Raw genomic sequence first — 27986 nt, 5'->3', positions numbered from 1 at the left:
GGAAAAACAAAATATATAAATATTACGAGTAATGTTCTTTCCACATTTTATTTCTGCAGTCAGACTACAGTACAGTCATCTGCGTCGCCAATTCCAACTGTTTTCAAAATGTGCGTAGGCCTACGGGAGGGTCAGAGTTTGCGTAGAGGACCGCACATTCTCCCGTCAAGTTAGTTTTTTATAAATCACAACCTTTGCGTGGAAAGTGGCGTACGCAAATTTTTAGCCCCGTTTTGTGCGTACGCAAGCTTTATAAATGAGACCCCAGATCTTTCACCCATAGAAAACATTTGGCACGTCATAAAGAAGAAGTGGCGACAAAGAAGACCTAAGGCAGTTGAGCAACTAGAAGGCTGAATTAGACAAGAATGGGACAACATTCCTATTCCTAAACTTGAGCAACTTGTTTCCTCAGTCCCCAGACGTTTGCAGACTGTCATAAAAAGAAGAGGGTATGCCAGACAGTGGTAAACATGGTCTTGTCCCAACTTTTGTGAGATGTGTTGATGCCATGAAATGTAAAATCAACTTAATTTTCCCTTAAAATGATAAATTTCTCAGTCTAAACATTTGTTATGTCATCTATGTTGTATTCTGAATAAAATATTGAAATTTGAAACTTCCACATCATTGCATTCTGTTTTTATTCACAATTTGTACAGTATCCCAACTTTTTTGGAATTGGGTTTGTACTTTCATTCTTACAGGAAAGATAATTAATATATTTGTTAAGCTCTAAGCTGTTTGTTAATAATAGGTTTCAGTTGTCACTGAGAGGAAGTGGTATATGTTGCTTCTTGGCAATAAATAGTTATTTATTAATGATTATTTATGATCTGTTAATTGTAATAGTTAATATACATTGTTAAAAATGAATAAATAATGTTTTATGTGATCGGTATTGGCCGACTGGCCTACTGCTTCCAGCGATTGTCCCCAGAAAACCTGATCGGAGCACCCCTAGTGACCACCCCTGAAAGGAGGTACATAACGATTAGGTTGCAGTAAGCTTGTCTGGGGCCATAAGTCACTTTTTTTAGCTTCAAAGACCGAACAATGTGAATAGGATTAACACCAATATGTCTCTGAACTCTCTCTCACACCCACCCCCACACATTTATGCACACATGGACTTACAAACAAATCTCACCCACGCAAAATTAACATAATCTATCATTTTTTTCGAAATCATATTTTTTTTTACCTTTCAGGACATTTGATTACATCTCAAGGGAACTTCCCAAGGTGCCCACTCATGTGCCAGTTTGTGTCCTGGGTAACCACAGGGACATGGGCGAGCATCGCATCATCTTGCCCGATGACATCAGAGACTTTATTGACGGTCTCAACAGGTGGAAGCTTTCATGCCCTGTGCTTTTCCTCACCATTAAGCTGCTCTGAGCTCCTATGTAGAGCATAACCGTATGAAATCTGTGTTCTTTTACAGACCCCTTGGCGCCTCTTACATTCACTATGCCGAGTCGTCAATGAAAAACGGATTTGGCTTGAAATATCTGCACCGATTTTTCAATATTCCTTTCCTACAGCTTCAGGTTTGTTTATTTTTAATAAACAATAAATTTTCATAGTTTTTTAAACTATGATACGGCATCGGATTATTATTTTTTTAATGGGCAAGGGTGGTCAGCAGATTGGCCGGCCACATACAGCCCTGCACAGTGGGCTGTGAGAGAGTGTACAGTATGTGATTGTGAGGATGAACCTTGGCATTCAACGTAAAAATGCCAGGGTACTAGACCAGTCACTTCCAGGCTGCTTGATGTGTACAGAGGGAGACACTACTGAGGCAGCTGGAGACCAACCAGCTGGACATGGATGCCACTCTGGAGGAGCTCTCTGTACAGCAGGAGACAGAAGACCAAAACTATGATATGTAGCTATGACCTGTTCTACTACCAAGCTGTCTTTTCTGTCAGTGTAAATAAATACATCTGTATTGTTCGCTCATAGCAGTAATTACAGTTTATTTTCTGTTTCTCAGTTTCCTGGATAACATAGAATCCCGCAGCAGAGGTTATGGTTCTCCAGGTCCTGCTAACGGACAGAGCCCCTCATCGGGCTCTCAGTCCCCCGTTGTCCCCCCCAGCAGGGCCTCTACTGGAAGCTCCAGCCCTGGGACTCCCCAGCCACCCATTCCCCCCCAGGTCCTGCAGTCCCCATCTCCGTGTCCCTCCCCTCCACCCGCCGCCACGGCTAGCATCACTGCCTTGCCTGTCACCGAACCACAGTCCCCCAAGCATCCAGAATACTCCGCCTCCCCTCCACCTTCCGCACTCCCTCCACCTTCCGCCCCCACTGCTTCTGCTCCTGCCCCCCAGAAACGTGGCTTCATCTCCCGCCTCTTCGGCTCTTCCACCGCACCAGAGGTCCCGGCAGCAGCCGCTGTGTCAGGTGGGTGTGCCGTCCTTTACAGGGTTGGATATGTGTTACTTAATACTTTTTAGAACACACACTCTTCCAGTTTTTCATTTACATTTTGTTAAAGTCCAGTGAATATCATGAAATGCCACAAAGGTAAGCTTCTTTACTGCCAGAGGTAAAAAAAAAAAAAAAGTCTAATGTTTATGTTACTAAAAACATAAAAATCATGTACATTTCAGAGTTATACAAAAAGGCCTTTTCAGGGAACAAGTAATGGGTTAGGGTCAACAACTTACAGTTGTTCTGCAGCAATGGAAGTAAATTAAGCATTGAAAGTTGATAATAATTCCTTCAGGTGTCCAAACTTTTGTTAATTACGTACAAACTGTCTGTATAAAAGCAGTGTTGGAACAGACTGTGTTACTACACCTGTAAAGCATTATTTGGACAGTATTTTCCTGCAGAAGTAGTATATTGCTCGCATAATGCAGAGAAAAAGGCAATTAACAAAGGAAGACAGACAGACCCTAACCCTTAAAAGTGTACCGTAATTTTCGTAAATTTTTTGTTAAAAATGAATAAATTATGTTTTATGTGATCAGTATCGGCCAACTGGCCTATTGCTTCCAGCGATCGTCCCCAGAAAACCTGAACCTGATAGACTCTTACCGTTACCAGACACTGATTATTTTCCCGCTTCTATGACCTTTGTTTCCATTGTTCCAATTGTTCATTTTGTTATCCAACTCTAATACTCAACCAATAACAAATCTATTACAGTTCATTATATTTGCCTTTACTTCAATAGATCATTGTGTATAATGTTTTTAATTTGTTCCCTCTTGTTATCTGATCTGCTCTACGAATTATTTGCTACAGAATACTGATTATTGCATATTTACTATACGTTTTCTTGGTCTCCTGAAACCAGTATCAAGGTGGTACCCCAATAAGTCAATACTTGATTATAGGTGTATATATATTCTTAAATGGCCACACCCTGCTACCAAGTGTAACACATTTGTGGGAACTTCTGCAACAGTTTTGGGAAGAACTATCCAAACAATATTTGATTTCCATTGTAGAAAGAATGCCATGAGTGTGTTTGCCTTTTATATCTGAGAAAGGTGGCCACTTGGATGAGTCAAAAATGTTGATTATTTTGATATTTTGTTAAACAAAACTTCCATGTTTTCTTTTTGATCTCCAATTGTATTTGTTCTATGCTTTTATTTCAGAGAACACTGAGATATTAAACTTACATTTCTGTAAAAACTGGAAATTTGTGGGTGTTCTAAAACGTTTTACCTATAGTGTGTATATAAACTTATATTAATGAAGTAGTGTATAGTAGGAGACTATTAAGTACTGTTGCAATGCTGTTTTTCCAGAATCACCAGTCCCTCACTGCCCTGCCAAGGTTGTGAGTGTGGATGACTTTGTGCCTGATGAAGGTCTAGATAAAACCTTCCTGGAAGATAGTCTACCCTCAAAGGCCAAGATCCCTCAACCATCCACTGCAGTAGACAGTGATAGGTAAGTCCCTTGCATTGCATGCCTTAAATGGTATGAGAGCTTGGTGTTAAATTAACATTGGGTCCTATCAGGAGTAGTGTTGCACGGTATACCGGTACTGGCTTTTTAAGAACAATACTAGCATTAAGAAAAAACTGTACTTTTATGCTCTGAAACAGGCAGTTGAGTTAAAAGCTGTAGACTACTGTGTCTTCAAGAAAAGCGGACCTGCATGTGATGTAATGCCCATGCCCTGCTGCATGAGGCGGTATTTGGAGAATTCAGTTCTCCTCTTCCCCCTTAAGCGCAAGTGTGCACAATTATGTTTTTTCCTGTTGCTAGGTTAAGCTGTTTGCGATTGTATCATTGCATGTGTTAGCTTATAGTATACCTACTGTAGTGGCTAAAATTCCCTTTCTGGCTATTGGTAAGTATTTCTCTATATATTCATTCACTTAACCACTCTTAAAGGGAAAGAACAAGTCTCTACGTGTGTTTAGTGTATAACACGGTATATAAGACGTTAGAAAACAGTGTTCGCTCCGTCTTTACTGAATCCTGAACAATGAAACAAATCACACCGTTTTATACTCTCCATCAATGCGCAAGCTCACTACTGCACGCACTCCAAAGCAACTTTGGCTATTCTAAACAATACAATGCATGTACACTAAACATATACTAAACTGAAATGCAAAACTATAAAATACAATTATTCAATGCAATGAATGATTGAATAATGAATAATAATAATAATATAATAATTAAATCTGAGTCCAAATTACAACATGGAGAATGGAACCATCACATTTCTGGTCCCTAATTGCTCATAATGGGGATGATAATTACCTAACTAAAACAAACAAAAAAGCTTTTTACATTCTAAACCCCTTCTGTAATATTTTACTAAGGTCTAAGCCAACATAAATAATCTACACTAGTCTAGGTGAGGCCTACAAGATAGACAACTGTAGAAAATAATAAAGTCCATGAGATTCTTCCAGCAGGCGGGTTGAAGATCCAAGTGACTCCTCTTTGCAGTAGAGCCTCAGAGATCTGGGACTGGTTTCATTCTTTCATTGCCCGGCGGATCTCGTGTTCTGTAGTTACCAGGTTTGTTCCGTTATCGGATCTCATAACCACGACTTGTCCTCTTCTGGCTATAAAACGTCTCACTGTGTTTATACGAGTCGGTGCTGAGAGAGGGGTGGGTGATTTCTATGTGGACTGCTCTGACTGTAAGGCAAGTAAACAAGACTCCATAATGCTTTACTTCCACGCGTCCACGCTTTGCTTCAAAGGGGCTGAAGTAATCTACACTGACGTTAGTGAATGGTGGATGGTCAGGCAGTAGACGATCAGGTGGTAGATTTGCCATCTTCTGTTCATTCACGGCAGCTCTTAAGGCATTTCACACACTTTGAAAGCACACTTCTCACCTCTGCATTTCCTTTGTTCAGGAGGTCTTACATGAAGGTCTTGTAATCATCGTGGAAGCTGGAGTTCTTGGCGAGTTTCCTTTTCAGGTTTGATGCCCGTTGCTCGGCAACACATTTGTTGTTTGGCATCGCCACATTTTTGTTTCTGAGAGGCATCCCAATGCTGTAGTGCCCATTGACTTTGTTGATGTCACAGACTTCATGAACTGAACTTCTTTTTGCAATATTTCTGACTTCTCTTCGCAGGCTTGCTCCGGAAAGTCGTGGTTGTATTGCTGCAGCAGCATGCCACTGACTGAGATTCTGTTGACTGAAGGCCTTTGACTGCAGTGGCTTGACTTGACTTGTCTTGACCTGTGTCTTGTCACGTTTCTTGAGAGGGCCATTAACGACCCATCTAAGAGTCGTCTTTACCGCGTAAGCCGCCATCTTGGCTGTGGATTATCTTCCACGGCTCCATCGCAGACTTAGCCTGGCTCTGCCCTCCTACGTACTTCCGCTCAATTTGGATTTTGCTTCTGTACTAGGTCTGGGAGTTTGACTTTGGAGTCGGTTTTCAGAAACAATTTTTTTGTAGGTCCAATCAGCGAACAGAGGGAGTGGCTGAGAACAATGACGTTAATGTCGTGCACTAGTTTGAGTAGTTCAGTAATGGCGGCGGAGAAAGATGCGAGCGAAGTTATTCTGTGAGCTTGTGGCAATGCTGCCGAATATCCATAAGTTAAAGCCGTAGCAAGAACATTCCTTGCTGAGTTTTGTAGGTGGCCATGATGTTGTAGCCCTCCTCCCCACGAGGTTCGGGAAAAGTTTGATTTTCCAGCTACGGCAGCTAGCTCCGTTACAGTAGTGGTGAAGGAGTTGGCTAAGACGAATGCTTGCGATTGGTTATGGCAGATCAGAGTGGCTCTGGGCAGATCCAATAGTTTTAAACTTAACAGAGGACCCACTGTCAAGGAAGTTAACACTTGTCAATGGGGCGATCCCAGACCCTCTGTACAAATGAAATGTACGAGGGTCTGGTTAGTAACAGGCTATTGCAGACTGAGCGTTCATTCCAATTAGTATTTCAACATCTGCGCCAATCTGTGGAAATCGTACTTCTTAACACAGATACGGCCATCCTTCCAAGTCCTTCTCAACAGGAACATTTGTCCTTCGTTACAGGTACCGTATGTCTGTGTGGGTGTAGACATCTGGCAGGCTTATGTACTTATTCTCTGTCAGACCGCACACTTCTAGATCTGAGAGCACATAGCAGGACACGGGCTTCTCCTGGCCCATAGAATGGAGTAGCACTAGAGTCTTCTTACCATGGACGCCAAGCTGTCTCATCAACCTTTCGGAGCAAAACGTAGTGGAACTTCTTGAGTCCATGAACGTATACGTCTCTATTCTGCCGTGCAAAGGCAAAAGACCGTAACTTGAATTTTGTCGAAAAAGATTTTTTTTCATTTTCGGAACAGTTAAGGTCTGCTTTATCATGTGGCCAAATATCTTAAATGAACTCGTCTGTTTTTCAGAGAAAATAAGGTTGTTGTCTTCACCGTACCTTCCAAAAGCCTGCTTTGGCTTTAGAAATCCAATGCAGAATGCCGTAACATCAGTTACGGTTCTTTGCCTTTGTTTTGCGGCACTCAAACGTTCAAATGGAGTTATGGTTTCAATTGAACTAATACGTAACCTAGCAACAATAAACACGTCTAGCATTAGCTTAGCCTACTCGCTGGCATTCAACACCAAACATCCCAAACATGAGTCGTTTGTAAGTATCTTACCCTGGCAGTTAAATCAAAAACACTCTTGTCTTGTGAGTCTTGTGACAGGTATCCACGTGTATGTTACATTGGCTTATAAAATACAGAGTTTATATCGTGATAAGCAACTAAGTGAGCGAAGAAACGGAAGTTACTGTATTTTGCCTTGGCATGACCACTTACGATAGACTATGGTATACTACTGTAACTTCAAAATATGGGTCAAAAGTGCAGTTTAAGATCAACAATTTCAAAAATGTCTAGTTTAGATAATGTGTAATCACTAAAACATCAAACTGCTAGATTTCCAATGTCCTACCTAAAATGCATTTGGCAGGACAACTACTTTGAAAGTGCAAAAACTTTGAAGTCGTTTTTCTCAGTTCTACACTTCGGCGAGTTACGGTCTTTTGGCTTTGTAGGGCTGTATTGTTGTGTTGCTCCTTTTAGAGTTGATGCGCACGGGCATGATAGACAGGATACAGTCATTGCCTCCTGCCCCGGTGACTGCTGTGACTTCACTCTTGGCTGGCGCATCTTCTTGTGAAGCTGAGTTTCCGCTGGTAGAGCTTTGACCTTTCTCAGGCTTGGTGTTCTCTTGGTCGGTGTTCTCGTGTTCACCTTTTGCTGTGAAGCAGGCTTGGGTGTTTCTTGCTGCAGATTTCACACGTGGCTCTCCTTTTACAGTCTTCTCCCATGTGCCCTTGGGTCGGACACCCGAAGCAAAGTCCTTTACCTTAAATGAACTTGATTCTCTCTTTGTTTGGCAAACTTCTTATTTTGTTACATGTGCTCAGGGTTTGTGTTTTGTTGCAGTACAGGCATGGCTCTTGAAACGCTTCGCTTGTCTGCTTGTTCTTTCTTAGTTCTTAGGCATCCCCTTCATCTGGCTTATCACTTGTAGCACAGCCAGTGGTTGTTTTTGGTCCGCCTCCCTTGGCATATTTAATGCTTGACTTGCCTTTTTCTTTTGCTTCGGAGGACTCTTTGACATCACGTAACAGTGGGTCCGAAGCTATCTTAGCTTGTCTGTTGATGTATGTCATGAGAACTTTGCTCTTCTTCCTTCCCTTTCTTGTATGTTGAAAGATATGACTCTCCATCTTTCACAAAGTCTGAATGGCAACTTTGAGACGACGATCCAAAGGTTGCTTGGGCTGTTCATCTCCTCAAGGTATTCCATGTTCTTCATGACATTGTTACATCCGGTGAGAAAGATGGAGAAGCTGTGAAATGACTTGGCATCTTCTGCTTTGACTTGAGGCCGTTTGACAGCCTTGTCAACGTAGGCCGCAGCTATTTTTTTGCTCATTGCCATAGTGATAGGTCAAGAGCTTTCTTACTTCACTGTAGCCTTGTTGTGCGCTCATGTGTTGGCAACTTCTCACAAGTTCTCTTGGTTCACTGCTGGTGAATTGCTCTAGATACTACAAGCGATCTTCATTGTTGTCTGTACGGCTGTGGATGATGTGCTCAAAAGCCTTCAGGAATTGCAGGAACATGAAAGGATCACCACGAAATACACGGACGTCTCGTTGAGGTAAGTTGATGTTGTGTGACTAACATCTCTGTGTAGGGTTGGTAATGAGTAATCGATGATCAATTAATTGTCATTAAGAATTTATTTGAATAAAAATCCAAGGCTAATTAATAATCCTACAGCAAACGAGCAAAGATGAAGCGGGCTTGGAGAAGTGCAGTGTGGGACCATTTCTCAAGAAAAGATGATTAAGTCCACTGCAGTTACAGTGACGCTGTATTTACTTACATAGTACAACGTCTCCTCTAATATATCCATCCATCCATCATCTACCGCTTGTCCGGGGATCGGGTCGCGGGGGCAGCAACCTAAGCAGGGAGGCGTTCCCAGGCCAGCCGAGAGACATAGTCCCTCCAGCGTGTCCTGGGTCTTCCCCGGGGCCTCTTCCCAGTGGGACGTGCCCGGAACACCTCACCAGGGAGGCGTCCAGGAGGCATCCTAATCAGATGCCCGAGCCACTTTAGCTGGCTCCTCTCGACGCGGAGGAGCAGCGGTTCTACTCTGAGCCCCTCCCGGATGACCGAGCTTCTCACCATATCTCTAAGGGAGAGCCCGGACACCCTGCGGTGAAAGCTCATTTCGGTCGCTTGTATTCGCGATCTCGTTCTTTCGGTCACTACCCATAGTTCGTGACCATAGGTGAGGGTAGGAACGTAGATCGACTGGTAAATAGAGAGCTTCACCTTTCGACTCAGCTCCTTCTTCACCACGACGGACCGATGCAGAGCCCGCATCACTGCGGACGCCGCACCGATCCGCCTGTCGACCTCGCGCTCCATTCTTCCCTCACTCGTGAACAAGACCCCGAGATACTTGAACTCCTCCGCTTGGTTCAGGATCTCCTCCCCGACCCGGAGATGGCACTCCACCCTTTTCCGGTCAATAACCATCGCCTCAGATTTGGAGGTGCTGATTCGCATCCCAGCCGCTTCACATTCGGTTGCAAACCGCTCCAGTGAGAGCTGAAGGTCAACAGGACCACATCATCCGCAAAAAGCAGCGATCCGATCCTGAGGTCACCAAACCGGACCCCCTCAACACCCTGGCTACGCCTAGAAATTCTGTCCATATAGGTAATGAACAGAATCGGTGACATAGAGCAGCCCTGGCGGAGTCCAACCCTCACCGGAAACAAGGACGACTTACTACCGGCAATGCGGACCAAACTCTGGCACCGGTCGTACAGGGACCGGACAGCCCCGATCAGGGAATCCGGTACCCCATACTCTCGGAGCACCCCCCACATGAGCCCCCGAGGGACACGGTCGAACGCCTTTTCCAAATCCACAAAACATTTGTAGACTGGTTGGGCGAACTCCCATGTACCTTCCAGGACTCCGCGGAGGGTATAGAGCTGGTCCACTGTTCCACGGCCAGGACGAAAACCACATTGCTCCTCCTGAATCCGAGGTTCGACAATCCGACGGACCCTCCTCTCCAGGACCCCTGAATAGACTTTCCCAGGGAGGCTGAGGAGTGTGATCCCCTTAAAGTTGGAGCACACCCTCCGGTCCCCCTTTTTAAAGAGGGGAACCACCACCCCGGTCTGCCAGTCCAGAGGCACTGTCCCCGATGTCCACGCGATGTTGCAGAGTCGTGTCAGCCAAGACAGCCCTACAACATCCAGAGCCTTAAGGAACTCCGGGCGGACCTCATCCACCCCAGGGGCCCTGCCACCGCGGAGCTTTTTAACCACCTCGGCAACCTCAGCCCCAGAGATAGAAGGGCCCCCCCCGATGTCCCCAAACTCTGCCTCCACGTCGGAAAGCGTGTTGGTGGAATTAAGGTGGTCTTCGAAGTATTCCTTCCACCGATCCAGGACGTCCCCTGTCGAGGTCAGCAGCGCACCATCCGCACCGTATACAGTGTTGACAGAGCACTGCTTCCCCCTCCTGAGCCGCCGGATGGTGGTCCAGAACCTTTTTGAAGCCGTTCGGAAGTCATTCTCCATGGCCTCGCCGAACTCCTCCCATGCCCGGGTTTTTGCCTCCGCGACCGCCAGAGCCGCATACCGCTTGGCCTGCCAGTACACATCAGCTGCCTCAGGAGTCCTACCAGCCAATAAAGTCCGATAGGCCTCCTTCTTCAGCTTGACGGCATCCCTCACCTCCGGGGTCCACCACCAGGTCCTAGGGTTACCGCCGCAACATGCACCGACCGCCTTGCGGCCGCAGCTCCGGTCAGCCGCTTCAACAATGGAGGCCCGGAACATGGCCCATTCGGACTCAATGTCCCCGGCTCCCCCCAAGACATGATCGAAGCTCTCCCAGGGGTGGGATATATATCATTTAACAAATATACATCCGAACGTAAATTTCAGCGAAGCCAGCACTAGCGGAGGTCTCCAGCAGCAAACCATTCAGGCTACACTAGCTGGGAGGACTTGTGATGACAGCGAACTAACAAAATTACCTAACGCATAGTTAATATGATTGTCAAAGACCTGTTGTCTTTAAGTCTGGCTGACGGCGAGGGTTTCAGAGAACTAATGAGATTTATTCAACCAGGATATCGTATTCCATCCAGAAAAATATTGACCAACTGTTTGGAGCAACAGTTTGCTGAGAAGAAGGCTAGTTAAAAAGAAAACTAGCTACTGTTGACGTCGTTTTAACAACTGACTGCTGGACTGCCTTGACTACGGAGAGCTACATTACAGTGACATGCCACTACATTGAGCAAGTGAAATTGGCAGTCCATCTCACACAGTTTTTCAGAAAGACACACTCCCGACAATTTGGCTGATAAACAAAAGGAACCCGTGGATGATTGGGGGCTAGCTGGCCGAGTTGTTGCTTGCGTGTATGATAACGCCAGGAATATAGGAATATTTCAACCACAGCACACCTGCTACCAAAGCATTGGATTAGAAGCAAGGACAACTACAACCGTCAAAGCACTGCCTGATCCAGTCATGCAAAACGCGTTGGAATTCGGTCTGTGAGAGGATAATGGAACAACGCTGTCACAGCAGTGCTGTCTGATCGTACAGTGACTAAAATCCAAAATGCCAGAACTCTTGAGATGAAAGATGAACACTGGCAGCTAATGGAAGACTCCTTACCAGTGTTGAAGGCACTTAATCTTTGGGTGTGGTAGAAAATTCAAGCTGGTCTGTATAAATATGAATAGTCGAAGGTGGAAGTTTCAATACAATTTATTAAGACTATACAATTTCATATGATTAAACAAAGCTTTGTTGATCAGTCTCTACGAAGGAGGTGCTATTCACATAGATCGTTCGTAGGAGTGATAGCAACTATCACACATGCTCAACCTTATATAAACTTTATATCAATGGCATTCTGTAAAGTCAATCAATCAATGTAGCAAACTCTGTGATTGGCTAACTCTTCTTTGATGTGGCATTTCTCTGCAGGGCAGTAGATAATAAACCCTAGGAGTGGTAAGCCAAATGGTCAACTGTCCTTTGTGTGGTCATCTTCAAACAATACTTTTAATTAACACAAACAATGAAACAGGACACAGTCCTTCTCTAGCCAAATTTCAGAGCAACTGTCTCATTGAACCCTTACAGTGACCAGAGGACAGAAGGCCAAATAAGATGCTTCACCCATCCCCCAGGGCAAGCTGCCCACAGAGCCATCAGCACCTCACATTCCCTTGAACTCAACCTAATTATCTTCCCTTCCTGTCTCTTACCAATGAACATAGAAGATTATAGATTTCATACACATACATATATGCATATGACCGAAATGTCTACAACACGGGTCATTCTGACCCATCAGTCATTGTGACCTACCTTCGTATTGCGACAACTTTACCGCATACAAAAACAAAGTGAAGCATTTTCTTTTAACTGTTGGGCTGTCTCAGACCCCCCACATTGCAAAGGTTAAAAGAAAATAATTTTTATTTGTTTTTGTCTCTCGTCATCTACCGCTTATCCGGGGGTCGGGTCGCAGGGGCAGCAACCTAAGCAGGGAGGCCCAGACTTTCCTCTCCCTGGTCACTTCCACCAGCTCTTCCTGGGGGACCCCGAAGCGTTCCCCGGCCACCTGAGGGATTTCTCAAGCCTTCACAAAGGTTGACTTTGAAGAATACATTACTAGATATCGTGGCCACCACTACTTTTGAACATATTAATGCAACTGAGAGCACAGGAGCACTGCCGTGGAGAAGTGCTACTGCAAGTGCCCATAGCTGTGCTTTTGGGTGACAATTACGCGGCTCGTCCAAATGATATAGATGCAGAATTGGATAGCTACCTCAATGACCAGCCACCTCCCCTGGATTCAAATCCCACAGACTGGTGGAAAAAAAATGCAGAGAGATACCCAAGAAATTGGCACAGTGCAATCTATGTACACCTGCGACCTCCGTTCCGTCTGAACACGTTTTTTCAGCTGCCGGACTGAATCGACTGCGTACACGTGTGATAGGTAATGTATGCCCAGGCAGTCCATGCAGGCAGTTGTTTAATAGCCTGTTGTTTGTTAGCCTTTTCTCAGAGCCTACAGTGGGCTAGCCTGTAAGGTAGCTATAGCCTACATCTTGCTAATAAGCTGCCTCGACTGTCAGTTTAATACAATGATCTAATATGGCATTGAACCATGTTTTGTTATTATTCTTGTGCATTTGTGTCCAGTCTGATGACCAGTCAACTTCGCTCATAGCCTAGGCAACTTAACGTAAAACTAAGTTAAAACTCAATTGTCGAATAATTAGGCTTCCGCCAGCGTCGAGAAGCCTGACCTTTAAAAGGATGGATGTATGTCATTAGACCTTGTTTATTTATTTTGTAAATTATTTTCCAATGTTTTTATTATGTATTCATTTTTCAAATGTCTATGCTGTAGCCAGGCAGTGATGCGTTGCAATCGCCATCTGTTAAAATCAGTCAGATGGCCTAATGTGCTGTGAACTAAACAAGACTACAAAATGACGTATAAAGCATTTTTTTTTTTTTCAGTCCTGCTGTGTGCGTGTTTGACCTTAATGCATGTGGGGGTAATTGGTGGGGGAAAAAACATGGGGGGGGGGGAACGTCATGCCTTAGCAAATAATCGATTCATTGTTCAATAACGTTATTAATACTCCAACATGAAAACTCCTGTAAAGTCCCACCCCTATGATATCCTCTGTGATGCTTTCAGTTGTGCTTCCATTTGAGCCTCTTCCAACTGCAGTGCCTGTTTCTTCTTAAGTGCGGCTACGCGTGTGAGTAGGGCTGCACGGTTAGCTTCCTCTTTTCTATGCATAGACGAAGCATGAGATGACACTGGATGAATTTGAGTGTCTACTGCGTACACTTCGTACGGTGACTGAACTATATTTCTCTTGTACAGCGGATGCACTGTTGTCTGGATCCACATCTTCAGCAGACTCACCTTGCTGTGTCGTCGCTCCAGTCTTTGGAGTCACATATTCAGTAGCAGCCTGTTCGTTAGCGGCATTGGCGTGCTGTCTTGCTTCTATTATGCACTGCTCAAATTTGGTCAAAAAGTTCTCATGCTTTGTAAGGTTTGACTCACTCCAATACTGCTGGTCAGCTTTCCTTTCATCATCTGATAACAGTTAACTAACTGCATTGTTCACTTCAGTCAAGTCATTCAAAAATGTTGAGTAATCACTGAGATGATCATTTTCCACTTGAAGTGCATTGGAATTATTTATCATAAGGTTTTCTATTTCGTCTGCTTTGGAGACAAGGCGTGCTTATACACGTTTCCTGAGATTCATATGTTCATCAAGTTTCTTTTCTAGGGCCTTTGTGGTCAACTTGATCTTTCTTTTTATGTCTAGCTCGACATTGCCTTCCATCCTGGTTTCACCCAAATCAGACATTTCAATTGGCTCTTATTATAGCAAATTCTTGCAAACTTCTGAAATCCAGATCATCAGTCCTTAACCTCAAAGCATGTAGATGCTTGCCAGAAAAATATTTCCAGCTGCTTCTGGGCAAATATGACAAGCTAGCAATAGCACTTTTCTCAAATGTCCTGTGTGGCCAATGGCTAGTAGCACATCTTGAAATTTATAATATTTTTTACTTAGCCTCTTTACTTGGCTACGTTAATTACAATGATAAAATTATCCTTATTTTGCCATGACCAGCAAGATCTGTAACTATGGCTTATCAGTTCTTTCAATTCAGTTCTTTGTGAACTCATCCATCATCGTAGAAGTTGTCTGGAAATCCGGTCGGGTGCACAGCGTTGTCACCACAGCTAACTATTTCTTCAGCTGGCTATCTTCCTTCGTCAACTTGTGTCCAGCGCAGCACATCCTTCCTTGGCTCCCGATGATCTTGGCGCCCTCTGCGACAGTTTTCTACTTAATGTAGTGGCTAAAATTCCCTTTCTGGCTATTGGTAAGTATTTCTGAATATATTCATTCACTTAACCACTCTTAGACGGAAAGAACGAGTTTCTACGCGTGTTAAGTGTTTAACATTGGTAGAAAACAGTGTGTTCGCTCCGTCTCGGCTCTCAAGTCTCACTCACACATTTCAACCAATTCACACGCTCTCACACAACACCTTGTATTTCTCACATTGCTCACACCGATAAAATAGCCTACTGTAATTTACAGTAAAGTATCCCAATTAGAACCGACAATGCCTTGTTCTTCAGGAGCCTTTTCTTGTCCAGACTGTCGTTTATATTTTATTTTATTGCAGTGGCGATTTTAGCCAGAAATTTCTGGTGGGGCAATTTTGTATGACGTCATGTCACCGTCACAAAAATAGGGGTAGCTGATTATTATTACAGTAGGCCTATATAGACCAGTCAGATATAATATGGGCTGCATTTTGTGTGTCAGCAGGGAGCAGAAATCCTTTTTCAAATACATTTCACATTCTTAAGCGCTCAGCACGACACAAAGATGTTGCCTTTAATAATAATAATAATAATATTGCATCATATTTTTAACGCACTCTTCATTCCAAAGAATCTCAGAGTGCCAACATAGTAGGCACTATAATACAGCATTAAAGTAAAATGATTGCAACAAAGTAAAAAGATTAGACAGACACAGTTTAAATAACTTGCTTAATATATTAAACAAAACTTTGTAAAAAAGACGATGTACTTCAGCTCCAAAAAAAAAAAAAAAAAGTTTGGTCTCACCAATGCCGATCACTTAAAAAGGAAGGTGGCGCGGTTGTTTGCTTGAGCAAACCTCTCAATCACTTTGCTGTTAAAATCCAGCAGTCCATTAATGAATGGGTTTTCAATAGAAAGCATTCTTTCAGTCTCTTCTGTCCCATTGTGTTCCTTGTCAGCCTTTTCAACGTTGAAAAGTTCCTCTCAGACTCCGCAGACGTCATGGGGGTTGTGATGATGATGCTGAGCAGAGTGCAGGTTTCAGACAAGGCCTCTTGTAGGTTGTTTTCCCAAATGGCCTGGAACAGCAACAGTGCTGATTTTCCTGTGTGCAGCTCAGTGTGTCCGTATAAAAGAGCCAGCTCAGTTTGCAGATTCCCCTCGTTCATAAGAGCTGTGGGCCAGAGCTTGATAGCACAGGCGAGTTGGGACTCCAAGAATGACTTCACAAACTTTGGGAACAGTGTGCAGTCCACCAGTATTGTGGTAATAAGATGCTCACTTTTGGAGAACTGGTCCTCCACTTGCATAATCATGGTATCACAGGCCTCCATCACGGCAGGCGTATTTGTTTTCCTGCGCTTTACTGTGCCCGGCTCCTCACTCGCTTGGTTACCAATCCCATCTGCTCTCTCTCTGATTTCTTTCACGTGCACTTTGAAATTCTCCACTCCACGATTCACCCCACATGCGTCGATCTCTCTTTTCTGTAGAATGCCATACAAAACATCCACTTCTGGCATAACTTTAGCAAAGAACTCCAGCAGAAACGTTTAAAAAATGCACCTAAAAATGCCTGGGTTTACTGAATCGGCTGACTCGTCGTGACCACGCAGACCCAGTTCACACTTCCCACATAGCTTTAGACACGATATCAGCCTCCCCAGTACATATCGAATCTCCTCCGCCTGCTTGTTGTGCTCTAAAATGTTCCGCTGATAAGCACTATCCAGCGGTGCCATGAAGTTGACCTTTCCCAATAATCCCAATTTCATGGCGCAGTTGATATGACATTTATTACTCTCATGTTTCACCGTTCTTTCTGCCAGATGCTTCAGGTCTTTATATCCATCAGTTGTCCAAACTGAGTCCGCATTAGTTATATTTCCAAAAAGAAGGCATGGAAAACAGAACAGTGCTCTTTTTGTTGTGCTCGCAGTTAGCCATGTTTTTCTTTCAAACCACTCCATCTCGAAAGTTTGATTCGCTTTCTCACCAGGCTGTTGCAGGGTCACGTCGTCTGGTCTGGGGCGCCAAACTTTTTATTTCAAATTTTTCTTCCAGGGGCAATGTGCTAAATTCCACCCTCAATTAATAATCCACGTTATTCATATTACTTAAAAACCTCTTCCAAAGTTGTCAAAATCTAGCGATTGCTAACTAACCCGTAACTGGCATTGATCTGACTGTATGTTTAGTTACTGTATGTTCAATCTAGTTGCTAGGCAGATTACGTGGGGAACATTTGAAAGTGCCCCACCGCTCAATGTTAACTTTGGCCTGTGTGGCCATGCTGATTGGTGTTTCTATGGTAACCGGAAAGGGAGAGACAGCAGAGAGCAGCATTTCACAGAGCAAGCAGACAGACAGAAAAACACAAATTAAATTACTCCAAAAAAAGACTATAATGCTTGGGAGTCACGTTTTCACACACATATTCACGCTACTTTGCATAACAAAAATATATATATTTTGCTGCGAAGTACGAATGTATTGAGCTTTCTGTACAACAGCGTCATCTGGATCTGGTGGGGCAGTGCTCCACCTGCCCCTAATGTAAAAACGCCACTGTTTCATTGTTATTAATGTTATTGTATGTGTGTCGTTTTTAACAACTGTGTTCTGTTTCAGGCACAAATAAACTATTGCCAAATGATACGCTGGCTAGTCGTTGTCATTATTTTAGGCTATTCATCTCAGTTACGCACTAGGATTTACTCCTGAGAAGCCCACCTCAAAAAGTAGTTTCTTTCATTTTGTTATCATTTTGTATAACAGGTTTAATCTTTACAACTGTCTCTTACATTGACATTTAGTCATGTAGCAGACGTTCTTATCCAGAGCGACTTACAGTAAGTACAGGGACATTCCCCCCGAGGCAAGTAGGGTGAAGTGCCTTGCCCAAGTACACAACGTCATTTTGCACAGCCGGGAATTGAACTGGCAACCTTTAGATTACTATCCCAATTCTCTAACCACTCAGCCACTTGACTCCCTCCCTACTCTTAACATGGCGCACAGGAGGACCCGGGGTCTACCACCTGGGGATCCATTTTATTTATTATTTATATTTCAATACAAATTGTAAGAAGTTCCAATTGAAAAAAATAAATAATAATAATTTCAGTATCGAGTTCCACTATACTACACTTGGTATCATTATCGAAGTCCAAATTTTGGTATTGTGACAACACTAATCAGGAGTGTAAACCTGAATGATAGGTTTTTGGCTGGCTTGCTGATGATTGTCTACTATTCGATCCAACACTGATTTGTCTTTCAACCCTATATGTTGTAGTGATGGAGAGGACAGAGGGAACCCCATGGTTGCGTGTGACCAGGATGAGCTGGACCTGGATGACAAGGAGCCCCCTCTCCCCCAGCCTAACCCCCTCAAGCCCAGGAATAACCTCACTCTCTCCAGTGACGAAGGGGAGGCTGAGCCTGCTCCTGCTGTTACACAGGACGAAGACTTGGATAGCGATGCCAAACTGATTGTGTAAGCACTTCTTCAAAACTGCCTGACTTTGAATGGGTGTAGTAAGACTGGATCATGTTGATTCCCATAAGACAATGTTTTCACCATCCTTTTAGGTCCATGGTTCAGTCAGACACACCTCAGATGGTGGTGGATGCCCTAGAGCTGAGCCCTCCCTCCCAGCTCCATGTGACTCCTGTCCACCAGAAAGTAGCGCCACTGACCCTTACGCAGCCCTCCGACCGACCCATAAGGACAAAACAGGAAGGAGCTGCACAGGCGGATGATTCCGACACCGACCCAGAGTCCCCGATAGCCAAGCAGATGCTCTCCTTTGTCCTGGATGACCCTGACTTTGATTCTGAGTGCTCTGACACCCCTAAGATTGAGAAGGTTTTGACCCCTTTTCTGATTTTAGACAAGTGGTCAGTTTCTTCCAATTTTCGATTACAATGTTTTTTTGTTTCTCCAATTAACCGTTGCCCCTGTCCCCCTCCCTCCCGTCAGGATTTGTTTCCAGTAAGAGATGTACTGCTGTCTGACCTATCAGACGATGACAGGGCATCTCTCAAGGTTCCAGAGCCTCCGAATCTGGCGGTGTTGTCCTTCAAACAGAAGAACGACTCAGACCTGTTCGGCCTGGGCATTCAGGAAGAGCCTACGCGAGCCAAGAAGAGCTGCGAGGAGCAGGAAGGCAAGTTCTGCATGCCCTTACGAACCATTCAAAACCAAACCCTGTCAGTAAACTGTTTTGTGACAATGTTGCCCTGGTCTCTCAAAGTTTTTGTCAGCTGTTTTGTGAAATATGTTGCCCTGGTCTCTCAAAGTTTTTGTAAGTTTTCAGAAAGCAGGCTACAGAGGTTACCATGACTGTGTTCATTAAATGTATGTGTATTTGCTTTGCAGAGAAAGAAGGAAAAAACTCCTCAAAAGAAAAGAAGAAAAAGAAGAAAAGCAAAGAGGTAATGATGAATAGTACTCAGAGCAGAGATACACCTTTGTAAGTCCGTTTGGACATTCGTCACATCAAATCATCCTTCATTTTCTTCAGGAGGAGGACAAGAGCAGCAAGAAGAAGCATAAACATAAAAAAAAAGAGAAGGAAGAGACCGAAGCAGGAGACGAGAAAGAGAAGAAGAAGAAATCCCGGCCTAAGAGAACTACGGTGGATAACTTGGAGGACTTTTTGGGAGGAGGGGAGGGGTCAGCGAACCGAGAGGGCGGAGATTACGAAGAACTCTAAACTCCACTGTCCCGTTTCAAACTGGGCTGTGAGGAACTGTTGGGCCCAGGTGGAACCGTTTGGTTCTGTTAATTAAACCATATAAGTTTTGCACAAACAGAATCCACCAGTCATACACAAGGTTCCCTATAGTCTGGCAAGCTCCATTAGACTGTGGTGCCTGTATGTTGCAGTTGTTATCTTTTGTGATGGGGGGGTGGAGTATATGAAATTTGTTTCCCTTTCTTTTTCTGTACGTATAGTTGCCCACCATTTATCTTCTGTTATAATCCAGTATGCTTTGAATGTAGACCACTGCAAATTGGATTGGTAGGAAGTCGCTTTTGTTGTATGTTTGTTGTAATGTTTTCTGGAAAGTGTGCTCTTTTGAAGAATGACTGTAGGGATTGCATAGCATAGCTATTAAGAGTGACTGCAGATGTGTGTATTTCTGAGTTAAGATTGTCTTCTTGTGTTTGGCCTACAGATATCTTATTTGGGGATTGGCATAAGTTGTACAGCTTTATTTAGCAAGGTTGTATTGACTGAACATAAATGATCCTTATTGTAATTTTGTGCAAAGACAAAAAATCCTGCAATGCACTATTTACAGGAACTTTGACTACTGTTGAACTTTTTTCCGCTTAATATTTTACATCAGGTGCCTTAAAATAAGTCACTTGTAAAAGAAAGCTTGCGCCAGTCATCTTTTTCAATGTCAAATGGATAGACTGTATCATGTGCATTAAGCTGGACAGTTGTATTTAAAAGTGGATGACATGGATGTTTTGAAGGTCCTGAGGTCATGCCAGTACTGCTTTCAAATCATGCTAGGGGTCAACAAGGTAACATCAAGGCACTGACAGTGAAAAATTGTTTTCTCTTACATTTAGTTTTAGTCTATATTCCATAACACACATTGAACTTCCTTCCTCTGACTTGTCGCTAACACTACTACTACTGCACCTTTGTTGAAATAGCCTCTTCTAAGCATGGACAGTGGTTCCCAACCCTGGTCCTCAGGGACCCCCTGTACTGCACGGTTTAGATGTTTCCCTGCTCCAACACATCTGATTCAAATGAATGGGTCGTTATCCAGCTCTGCAGAAGCCTTTTAACGACCATTCATTTGAATCAGGTGTGTTGGAGCAGGGAAACATCTAAAACATGCAGGACAGGGGGTCCCGAGGACCAGGGTTGGGAACCACTAGACTAAACGGTCCTATTTTCCAGCAAGTATGTTAAGTCAAACTGGCAAGATGTAGTATATAGTTACAGCATTCCTAGACTGTCACACTCACCCAAAAAATTCCAGTTCCAAGTTGTTCATTGGACTTGTAGATAAGGGGTTGATGTGTTGGCTTACAGCGTGGTTATCTTTCCCACACAGATGTGTTTTGTGATCCGATGTGATTGTTATGGAATGTTATGCCTCTCATTTCCTCCAGATTTCCAGAGATTACTTATGTACGCTAACTAGCTACTTCAAGTTAACTTGATGCATTGCGTCTAGTAAAAGCTTATTTACCACTATATGTTGAACAAAGACAAGGACTACCACACTACTCTGTTGTAAATGATACCCTTGAATTTACTTTGTTTAAGCTGTCTGCTTAAACATGAACAGGTCAAAATGCATATTCATATTCAGGAACAAACAGAATTTATTTAATCATCAATACTACATAAAAACTATTCTGAGTGTAATGTCCAAAGCAGCAAGTTCATGAATCTGCTTTGGACATTACACTCAGAATTTTTTTATATGAGATTGTATAATTGGATGTTTTCAGGAAACTATGCATTGATCTTAAACACTGTATGATCTGTCTGCACTTCCCATGTAAAGCATGAGACTTATAATGTACAGTAAGAAATGAATGCAAACAATAGAATTACATATTTCCAATTACATATTTCATTCTTCATACTTTATTTAAGTAAGATTGTGTTTGGTTGGTCCAATAAAAGCAAGAAAATTATTTCTTCACTGATGCTTTTATTTTTTGTAATGGCTTATCAAAATCTTTTTTTTGTGAATTTTCATTACAGTTTGTTCCCAAACTGGTTTGTTCCAATAACAATGTCTGAGTGTTGACCCTAATGAAGAAAAGGGAAAGCAGAATTAGGGCAAGTTCTCTTGAATTGTCTCAGTGACAGTGTTGATGTAGAGGTTGAGAACAATAAATTAAAAATATTTGTTGGTCATCTCATGAGTCTTAAAACACGTGACTTTTGAGTAAAATGTTTTAATGGAATACTTTACCATGCTTTTGCATTGTACTGGAGGGAGAAAAAAACAAACTGAAGATTTGTCACATTTATAATCTTTTGGTAGTATTCCGCATTATAATAACAGTAATAATAACAGTGCCACAACAAAGACCACTGAGGAATAGTAACTTACTGTTTAAGTACAAGTGAAAGATGACGACAACAATAGGAAGCAGAGGTAGAAAAATCCCGCGCAGAATATGCCACGGACAACATGCTGGGAATAGCGACATATTGAGGTATATTGGCATACTGTATAATGTGCTATGGTCAAAGGGAATACATCTTGAACAACCCATGTGATTTGACTTACAGCTACGGAAGTATCCTTCAGCCAGCTTGATAATGGTCTGATTCATGCCAAGCACACCACACCAGTACAATCCACTTCCATGGACCAGGTCATGGACATGCACAGTAAAGGCGCCGGAATCCTGTAGCACCTCCAGCCGGCCACCATCCAGCCACTGCGCCTCTCTGTGAAATGCGACTCCTGTACAACACGTCTCTGAGCTCTGCTTGCACCAAACCTTAGGAAGGCCCTTATGCTCCAGATTAATAGGACAAGTCAGTCTCTGCAGCAGACTGTCACATCTTCCTGTGGAAGAGAATTATGCTCTGATCCTCAAAATAAGCTCTTGAAGAGGTTTACAATTCATTTCATCTCCACTGTGGGTGAGCTGTTAGAATGAGCGGTTTGACACAGCTTCCTGTTTTGAGGTAAATGTCTCAACATAATAGCAGATATAAAGAGCCTTCAGTTTTAGAAAGATTATACTATCAACTGCTCTACATGTACTTTACTTTTTGTGGATATGTAATTATACACATAAATTACAGTATATCATGGTGATGGAAGTTAAACTAATATTAACTGCATACAAGAAGTAAGTTGATCAAAAAGATATGCACAGCATTATCTCACATTTAGCATGGAAGACTATTGTATAGTCTTAAGAACACATCTGTAACATTAAAACTATTGGTGTACTCACTTGCCATCCAAAACAGTACTGAAATAGATACAAACACTGTTTCGATCACTGGAAATGTCATGTTGATGTCAGGCTAGTGACAAATAAGGAAGAGGAAGAAAGGCTCTGAATGTAAGAGTGCAGGACAGCAAGAACTTGCACTTAACTATAGCCTCCCGGAAATGAGTCTCTGCAGGTTGGGATGTCTGCTTTTGAATTAGCCATTTCCCCCTAAATTAATGTCAAACTTATTTACATTTTGGGGGGCATATTTTCAATTAGCAGATAGTACTGTTTGAATCGCGATTCCATCTAAAATACTGCCGGTGACAACGTTGTTACAGTAACTTGTTTCAAAGGGGGTTCTTGAGTAGGCTAAATGCTTGAAAATATCACTAGATGGGAAAAACTTGAAGCCCTCAGCATGTAGCTAAAAGTCTAGGAAAGTTGAGGATACTTTTCGCTAGGTACCTACATTTACATTTATCCATTCCGCTTTTATCCAAAGCGACTTCCAAGAGAGAGCTTTACAAAAGAGCATAGGTCACTGATCATAACAACGAGGTTGTCCCAAACACTGCAAGCAGCCAGAACATGAAGCATACAATGGGACAAACTAAACAAGTGCCAAAGGGAAGACCCATAAGAGCATGCAGTTATACAAGTTACAAATTGAAACAACATGAACCCCAAAAAGTGCAAGACTGTACCTGTAGAAGAACAATCAACAGTAAAATATTTCAAAGCGAGTACAAGAGTTCAAGAGTTAACTTTGTTATAACTAACCAACAAGAGCAACAAGTCTCTCAATAAGAGTCATTGTGATCCTGGAGGAAACTAACATCAGGTCCAATCAAGCAAGCATTCCTAAGTGTCGTTGTACTCCTGGAACAAGTGGATTTTGAGGCTTTTATTGAAGGTGGGGAGACAGTCAGTTTCCCTGATGTAGGTGGGGAGCTTGTTCCACCACTGGGGAGCCAGGCAGGAGAAGAGCTTGTGTTGAGACCGGGCGGTCTTCAGCGGTGGAACCACCAGGCGGTTGTCTGAAGAAGACCGTAGGTGACGGGTGGGGGTGTAAGGCTGCAGGAGAGACTTGATGTAGTCGAATGCAGTCCCATTCAATGCTCGGAAGGTCAGTACCAGGGTCTTGAATCTGATACGGGCGTTGAGATGAGGAGCGGGGTAACACGGGAGCGTCTGGGTAGATTGTAGACAAAGCGGGCCGCTGCATTCTGAATCCTCTGAAGAGGGCGGGTTGCACATGCTGGGAGACCAGCGAGCAGCGAGTTGCAGTAGTCCAACTTGGAGAGGACCAGTGCTTGGACTAGCAGCTGGGTGGAGTGCTCAGACAGGTATCTCCTGATCTTCCGGATGTTGTAGAGGGTGAATCCACAAGACCGGGAGACTGCCGCAATGTGGGCCGTGAGGGATAACTCGTCATCCATGGTAACCCCAAGGTTCCTGGCAAAGGATGAAGGGGTCACAGTCACAGATCCCAGGGTAATTGACAGATCGTGGGAGATGGAGGGTTTAGCCGGGATGATGAGAAGTTCAGTTTTGGCTAGGTTCAGCTGGAGGTAGTGCTCGGTCATCCAGACGGAATAATGAAACTTAAATATGTGGACTAACTATACAAAAGGAGCAAAGTCTAGCTAATACTAAGGGGAGTCTAGCAAATAATAAGGGGAATAAAAAATAATATATAAGTATTCATAATTTACAATCTAACCTAAAAAAAACTGATAGTGCAAGAGAACGATACAATACTGCAAATTGCAATGTGCAGGGTGTCATAGTGCAGCTGCTGATTTAAAGTCAGTGTGAGTCCTTGGCCTTATTAAAGTGGCCAACAGGAGATGGGAAGTAACTGTTCTTGTGGCGTGAGGTTTTGGTCTAAATGGACCGCAGCCTTCTGCCGGAGGGGAGTAGCTGAAACAGGGAGTGTCCAGGGTGGGAGGGGTCGGCCACAATCTTCTTCGCTTGCTTCAGGGACCTCGAGGTGTGCAGATCCTCAAGGGAAGGCAGATTGCAGCCGATCACCTTCTCAGCAGTGCGGATGATACGCTTCAGTCTACTCTTGTCCTTGGCAGTGGCAGCAGCGTACCAGATGGTGATAGAAGAAGTGAGGATGGACATAATGATGGCTGTGTAGAAGTGCACCAACATTGTCTTTGGCAGGTTGAATTTCTTCAGCTGCCATAGGAAGTACATCCTCTGTTGTGCTTTTTTGGTGACGGAGCTGGTGTTCAGTTCCCACTTGAGGTCCTGGGAGAGGATGGTGCCTTAGTATAAAAAGTATACTATTATCATGTTACTTTAAGTATACTAGTAGTGTACTGATTTATATACTTTTTTTGTACCAAGTAAACTGAATTGGCCCACTTTTTTTAGTACACTTTAAAGTACACAAGTGTATTTCAAGGTTTACTTTTGAATACTGCAAAGTAGACTGTGTACTGCACTTTCAGTTCATCAAGTATCCTTCCTCAAGTACTTCAAAGTATACTTGAGAATATACTAAAGTAACCTGTGTAGTGCACTTTCAGTTCATGAAGTTCACTTCCTAAAAAACTTTAAAGCATACTTTGCTATATTTTCAAGTGCATTTTCATTTAGTGTAAATATGTCATGAAGTTAAGTTATTTCTGTAATTGTACTATTATTTCTAAAAGTATTAATGTGTTTAACGCCCCTCCTACGTTTCAAATCGTTATTCACTTGACGAGCACGGATCCCTCGCACTATTTCACTGCAGCTCCTTTTCAAAGTAAACTATTCACCTTTCACGTGTATTAATATCAATTTGGGAATCCAGCTGTTCTTATGAAATGTAACAGTCATTTAACTCATGGTTACAATGGTAAACCAACACAACAATGTTAATTACCACGCAAAAAACACTACATTCTAAGCAGACACATTTAAAAAACGAAATTCATGAAGTTACATTTGTATTTCGAGCAAACTTATCAGCAAATGTTAACACTATTTACCGCCTTGCATCATGGGAATTGACTAGCCAATGAGCCACACTATCTTCATTATTTCACGTCGTTTTTCGTTCTTCAGTTTGACAATATAACCTTCAAATGCATAATGCAACCCTACTGTATCTCTGACCGCATAGTAGGCTATACTTTAATATGCTTCTTTTTTGTAAGGGACTGCTTGACGACAAGCTCTGGTTACTTCCACTTTTGCTTTTCTCTCGAGGCATCGACAGCACAGCTGACAGGTTAGGCTCTCCCTGTCAATACACATGCTAGAAAGAGTTTTGGCTTGCTAATGTTTGCTAATGTTGCTAATGCTCAGACATTCTGGTTCAGCTTCGGATGCCATCAAGCGGGATCTCTGGTCGTAGTCAGTCCTTCACTAACCAATCACCATTCGTTAGCCGAATGCTAGCGTGTTATGGGCAACAACGATTTACTCAGCACAATTCGGTACAATGGGGCTTCATGGAGAGTGGCAAGGCTGTCCTTAAACAGACTCTGATAGCGCTTATGGCCGTACTCGCCATGGCTTTTGGGTTGACAGTTCCAGGAATGATGTCGGACGTAGCAACAGTAACTAAGGGGGCGTGGCCCTGGGGAACGGTCAATTCACTGTTTCAAGTCAGCCGCCTGCAGCCGGCTGCAGCGCTGCATGAAGTCAGTCCATGTCGAATGCACCTAATGTTTTACACATTCACAAACCTTGTTTAAACTAGGTTAACTAATCCAGGGTTAAAATTAACATGTACAACACATCTCTGATTAGTTATAAACCAGTTTAAACGTAGATTTACTAACCCTAGATTAACTCTAAACCAGTATTAATTTAATCCATGTTGGTGCAACCCAGTCTAGGACTCTTTTCATGCAACTGGTCACAACACCGGCGTTGCATTTTATATACGTCCGAACATGTTTTGTTTTTTAGAGTCTCGTTGACTTGACAACCAGAGATCAAATAGCGACACAGTTCTGTGAAGTGGGTACGGCAAATACGTCACTGCTCAAAATTTAAGAAACGAAGTGCTTTCACCTGAGATGTTTAAGTAACACTGATCTTTTTTAATGATCAAAATCCAGAACTCTCATTGGTTCAGTTTGGTCGTGTGCTGGGTTGATTCCAGATTATTGAACGTAACTCGTTTGTCCACAATTATTTACCCAGGTGACGTCTGAGAAAAGAGATGCAAGCTCACATTGGGGTGGTTCGGGACGCCATGCTACCAGCTAACCCACTGTTAACCAAGGTAAGAAATAAATGTGCAGTAGTGTTAGGCTAACTGCGGAGTAGATGTTGACAATTATACTGCTCCTATTTAGTTATAAAATTATGTCCAAACTAGAGATGGTACGATTTCTGGGTAAATTGTGAGGTGTGCTTGCGTCGGTTGCAGATTGGTCCGTTTTTTTAACTTAAATTTGACCCTAGTCAAAAAGCCCAATTGGATGCCAAAAGAAAAATCCAATAAGATTTTGGAACCAGTCCAATTGGATATATTCCTCTAGGATATAAATCGTATAAGAAGAATCCTAAAGGAGTCCAATAGGACAGCTCAACTGAAAGACCAAATTAATCTACGCTACTTGTGTTTTTGAGATTACATCTCTATTTTCATACTGCTGGTATGGCTTTGCCAAAACTGAGACTTCAAACATACCTTAATCTCATGCTGATGCCTTTATCCTCCTGGTTAACTTTTCCTCATTTGTGTATTTTTGAGCTATGTTTTCTCACTCCTGCTTTGGAGATTCCAGATTTGGCATTCATGAATTCTGTAAAAAATTACACAAAACAACAGGTGAACAGTCTTTATATGACAAAAAACGTTGAGAGTGAAATTGTACTGTATTTATAGTTTCATCACAGTGTTACTGATAAGGACACACTATTAACATCAAGCTAAGATAACATTTCAAAGCAGAATTCCTTTTAATTTGATTTGGTGATATCAAGAGGGCTTTTACATTAAGTAAGCAAAACATATTACCTTTATTTTCAATACTGTTTTGAAGACAAGCCACTTGGGCTTGCAGGTCTAGAATAATATTTTTTAATTCTTGTAATTCTGAGTTCACTGCAGAATTTTTCTTCCACCCATCCTGCAGTTTCACAAGGTTGTTG

At 42.9% G+C, this 27986-nt stretch overlaps 3 protein-coding genes and 1 pseudogene across 16 annotated transcripts in view; 3 read left to right on the top strand and 1 right to left on the bottom strand.

Annotated features, from left to right (window-relative positions):
- rabl6b (RAB, member RAS oncogene family-like 6b) overlaps positions 1–21605 on the top strand; it is a 28463-nt gene extending 6858 nt beyond the window's left edge. For 10 of the 11 annotated variants that reach the window (XM_084690090.1, XM_084690094.1, XM_084690091.1 and 7 more), the window contains 10 exons: positions 1212–1352; positions 1448–1553; positions 1791–1894; positions 2003–2412; positions 3774–3918; positions 18222–18422; positions 18518–18794; positions 18909–19095; positions 19308–19363; positions 19453–21605. In XM_084690090.1, coding sequence (XP_084546216.1) covers positions 1212–1352; positions 1448–1553; positions 1791–1894; positions 2003–2412; positions 3774–3918; positions 18222–18422; positions 18518–18794; positions 18909–19095; positions 19308–19363; positions 19453–19644 — 1819 coding nt within the window. In that variant the 3' untranslated portion in view covers positions 19645–21605. Of the gene's footprint in view, positions 1–927; positions 984–1211; positions 1353–1447; positions 1554–1790; positions 1895–2002; positions 2413–3773; positions 3919–18221; positions 18423–18517; positions 18795–18908; positions 19096–19307; positions 19364–19452 lie in introns of all 11 variants that reach the window. The other variant, XM_084690097.1, reaches the window with a different exon arrangement.
- Positions 10882–12013, top strand: LOC146232675 (E3 SUMO-protein ligase ZBED1-like; annotated as a pseudogene).
- An 85-nt stretch (positions 21606–21690) lies between the features above and the next one.
- On the bottom strand, positions 21691–23466 carry LOC146232673 (uncharacterized). The gene is made up of 3 exons (XM_084690103.1): positions 22889–23466; positions 21890–22491; positions 21691–21723 (listed from the first exon to the last, which is right to left on the bottom strand). Exons 1-2 carry the CDS (start codon positions 22951–22953, stop codon positions 21945–21947), a joined length of 612 nt encoding a protein of 203 aa, XP_084546229.1. The 5' UTR covers positions 22954–23466; the 3' UTR covers positions 21691–21723; positions 21890–21944.
- A 2439-nt stretch (positions 23467–25905) lies between these two features.
- Positions 25906–27986, top strand: part of cfap77 (cilia and flagella associated protein 77) — a 97753-nt gene continuing 95672 nt past the window's right edge. The window contains exons 1-2 of one of the 4 annotated variants that reach the window (XM_084690410.1): positions 25906–26106; positions 27030–27111. In XM_084690410.1, the coding sequence (XP_084546536.1) occupies positions 27049–27111 (63 nt within the window). In that variant the 5' untranslated portion in view covers positions 25906–26106; positions 27030–27048. Of the gene's footprint in view, positions 26107–26772; positions 27112–27986 lie in introns of those variants that run through there. The other 3 variants (XM_084690411.1, XM_084690412.1, XM_084690409.1) reach the window with 3 other exon arrangements.

This window comes from Hypomesus nipponensis, chromosome 24 (genome assembly GCF_054491055.1).
Source record: "Hypomesus nipponensis isolate SF chromosome 24, ASM5449105v1, whole genome shotgun sequence".
NCBI lineage: Eukaryota > Metazoa > Chordata > Actinopteri > Osmeriformes > Osmeridae > Hypomesus > Hypomesus nipponensis.
The sequence above is the reverse complement of the archived record's forward strand: the minus strand, read 5'-3'. Positions and strand labels throughout refer to the sequence as shown.

Coding starts and splice junctions, on each gene's coding strand:
- LOC146232673 (XM_084690103.1), bottom strand. CDS start 22,953: ATGACATTTCCAGTGATCGAAACAGTGTTTGTATCTATTTCAGTACTG. Junction 22,492..22,888: donor CTGTTTTGGATGGCAAGTGA/GTACACCAATAG, acceptor TTCCACAGGAAG/ATGTGACAGTCTGCTGCAGA.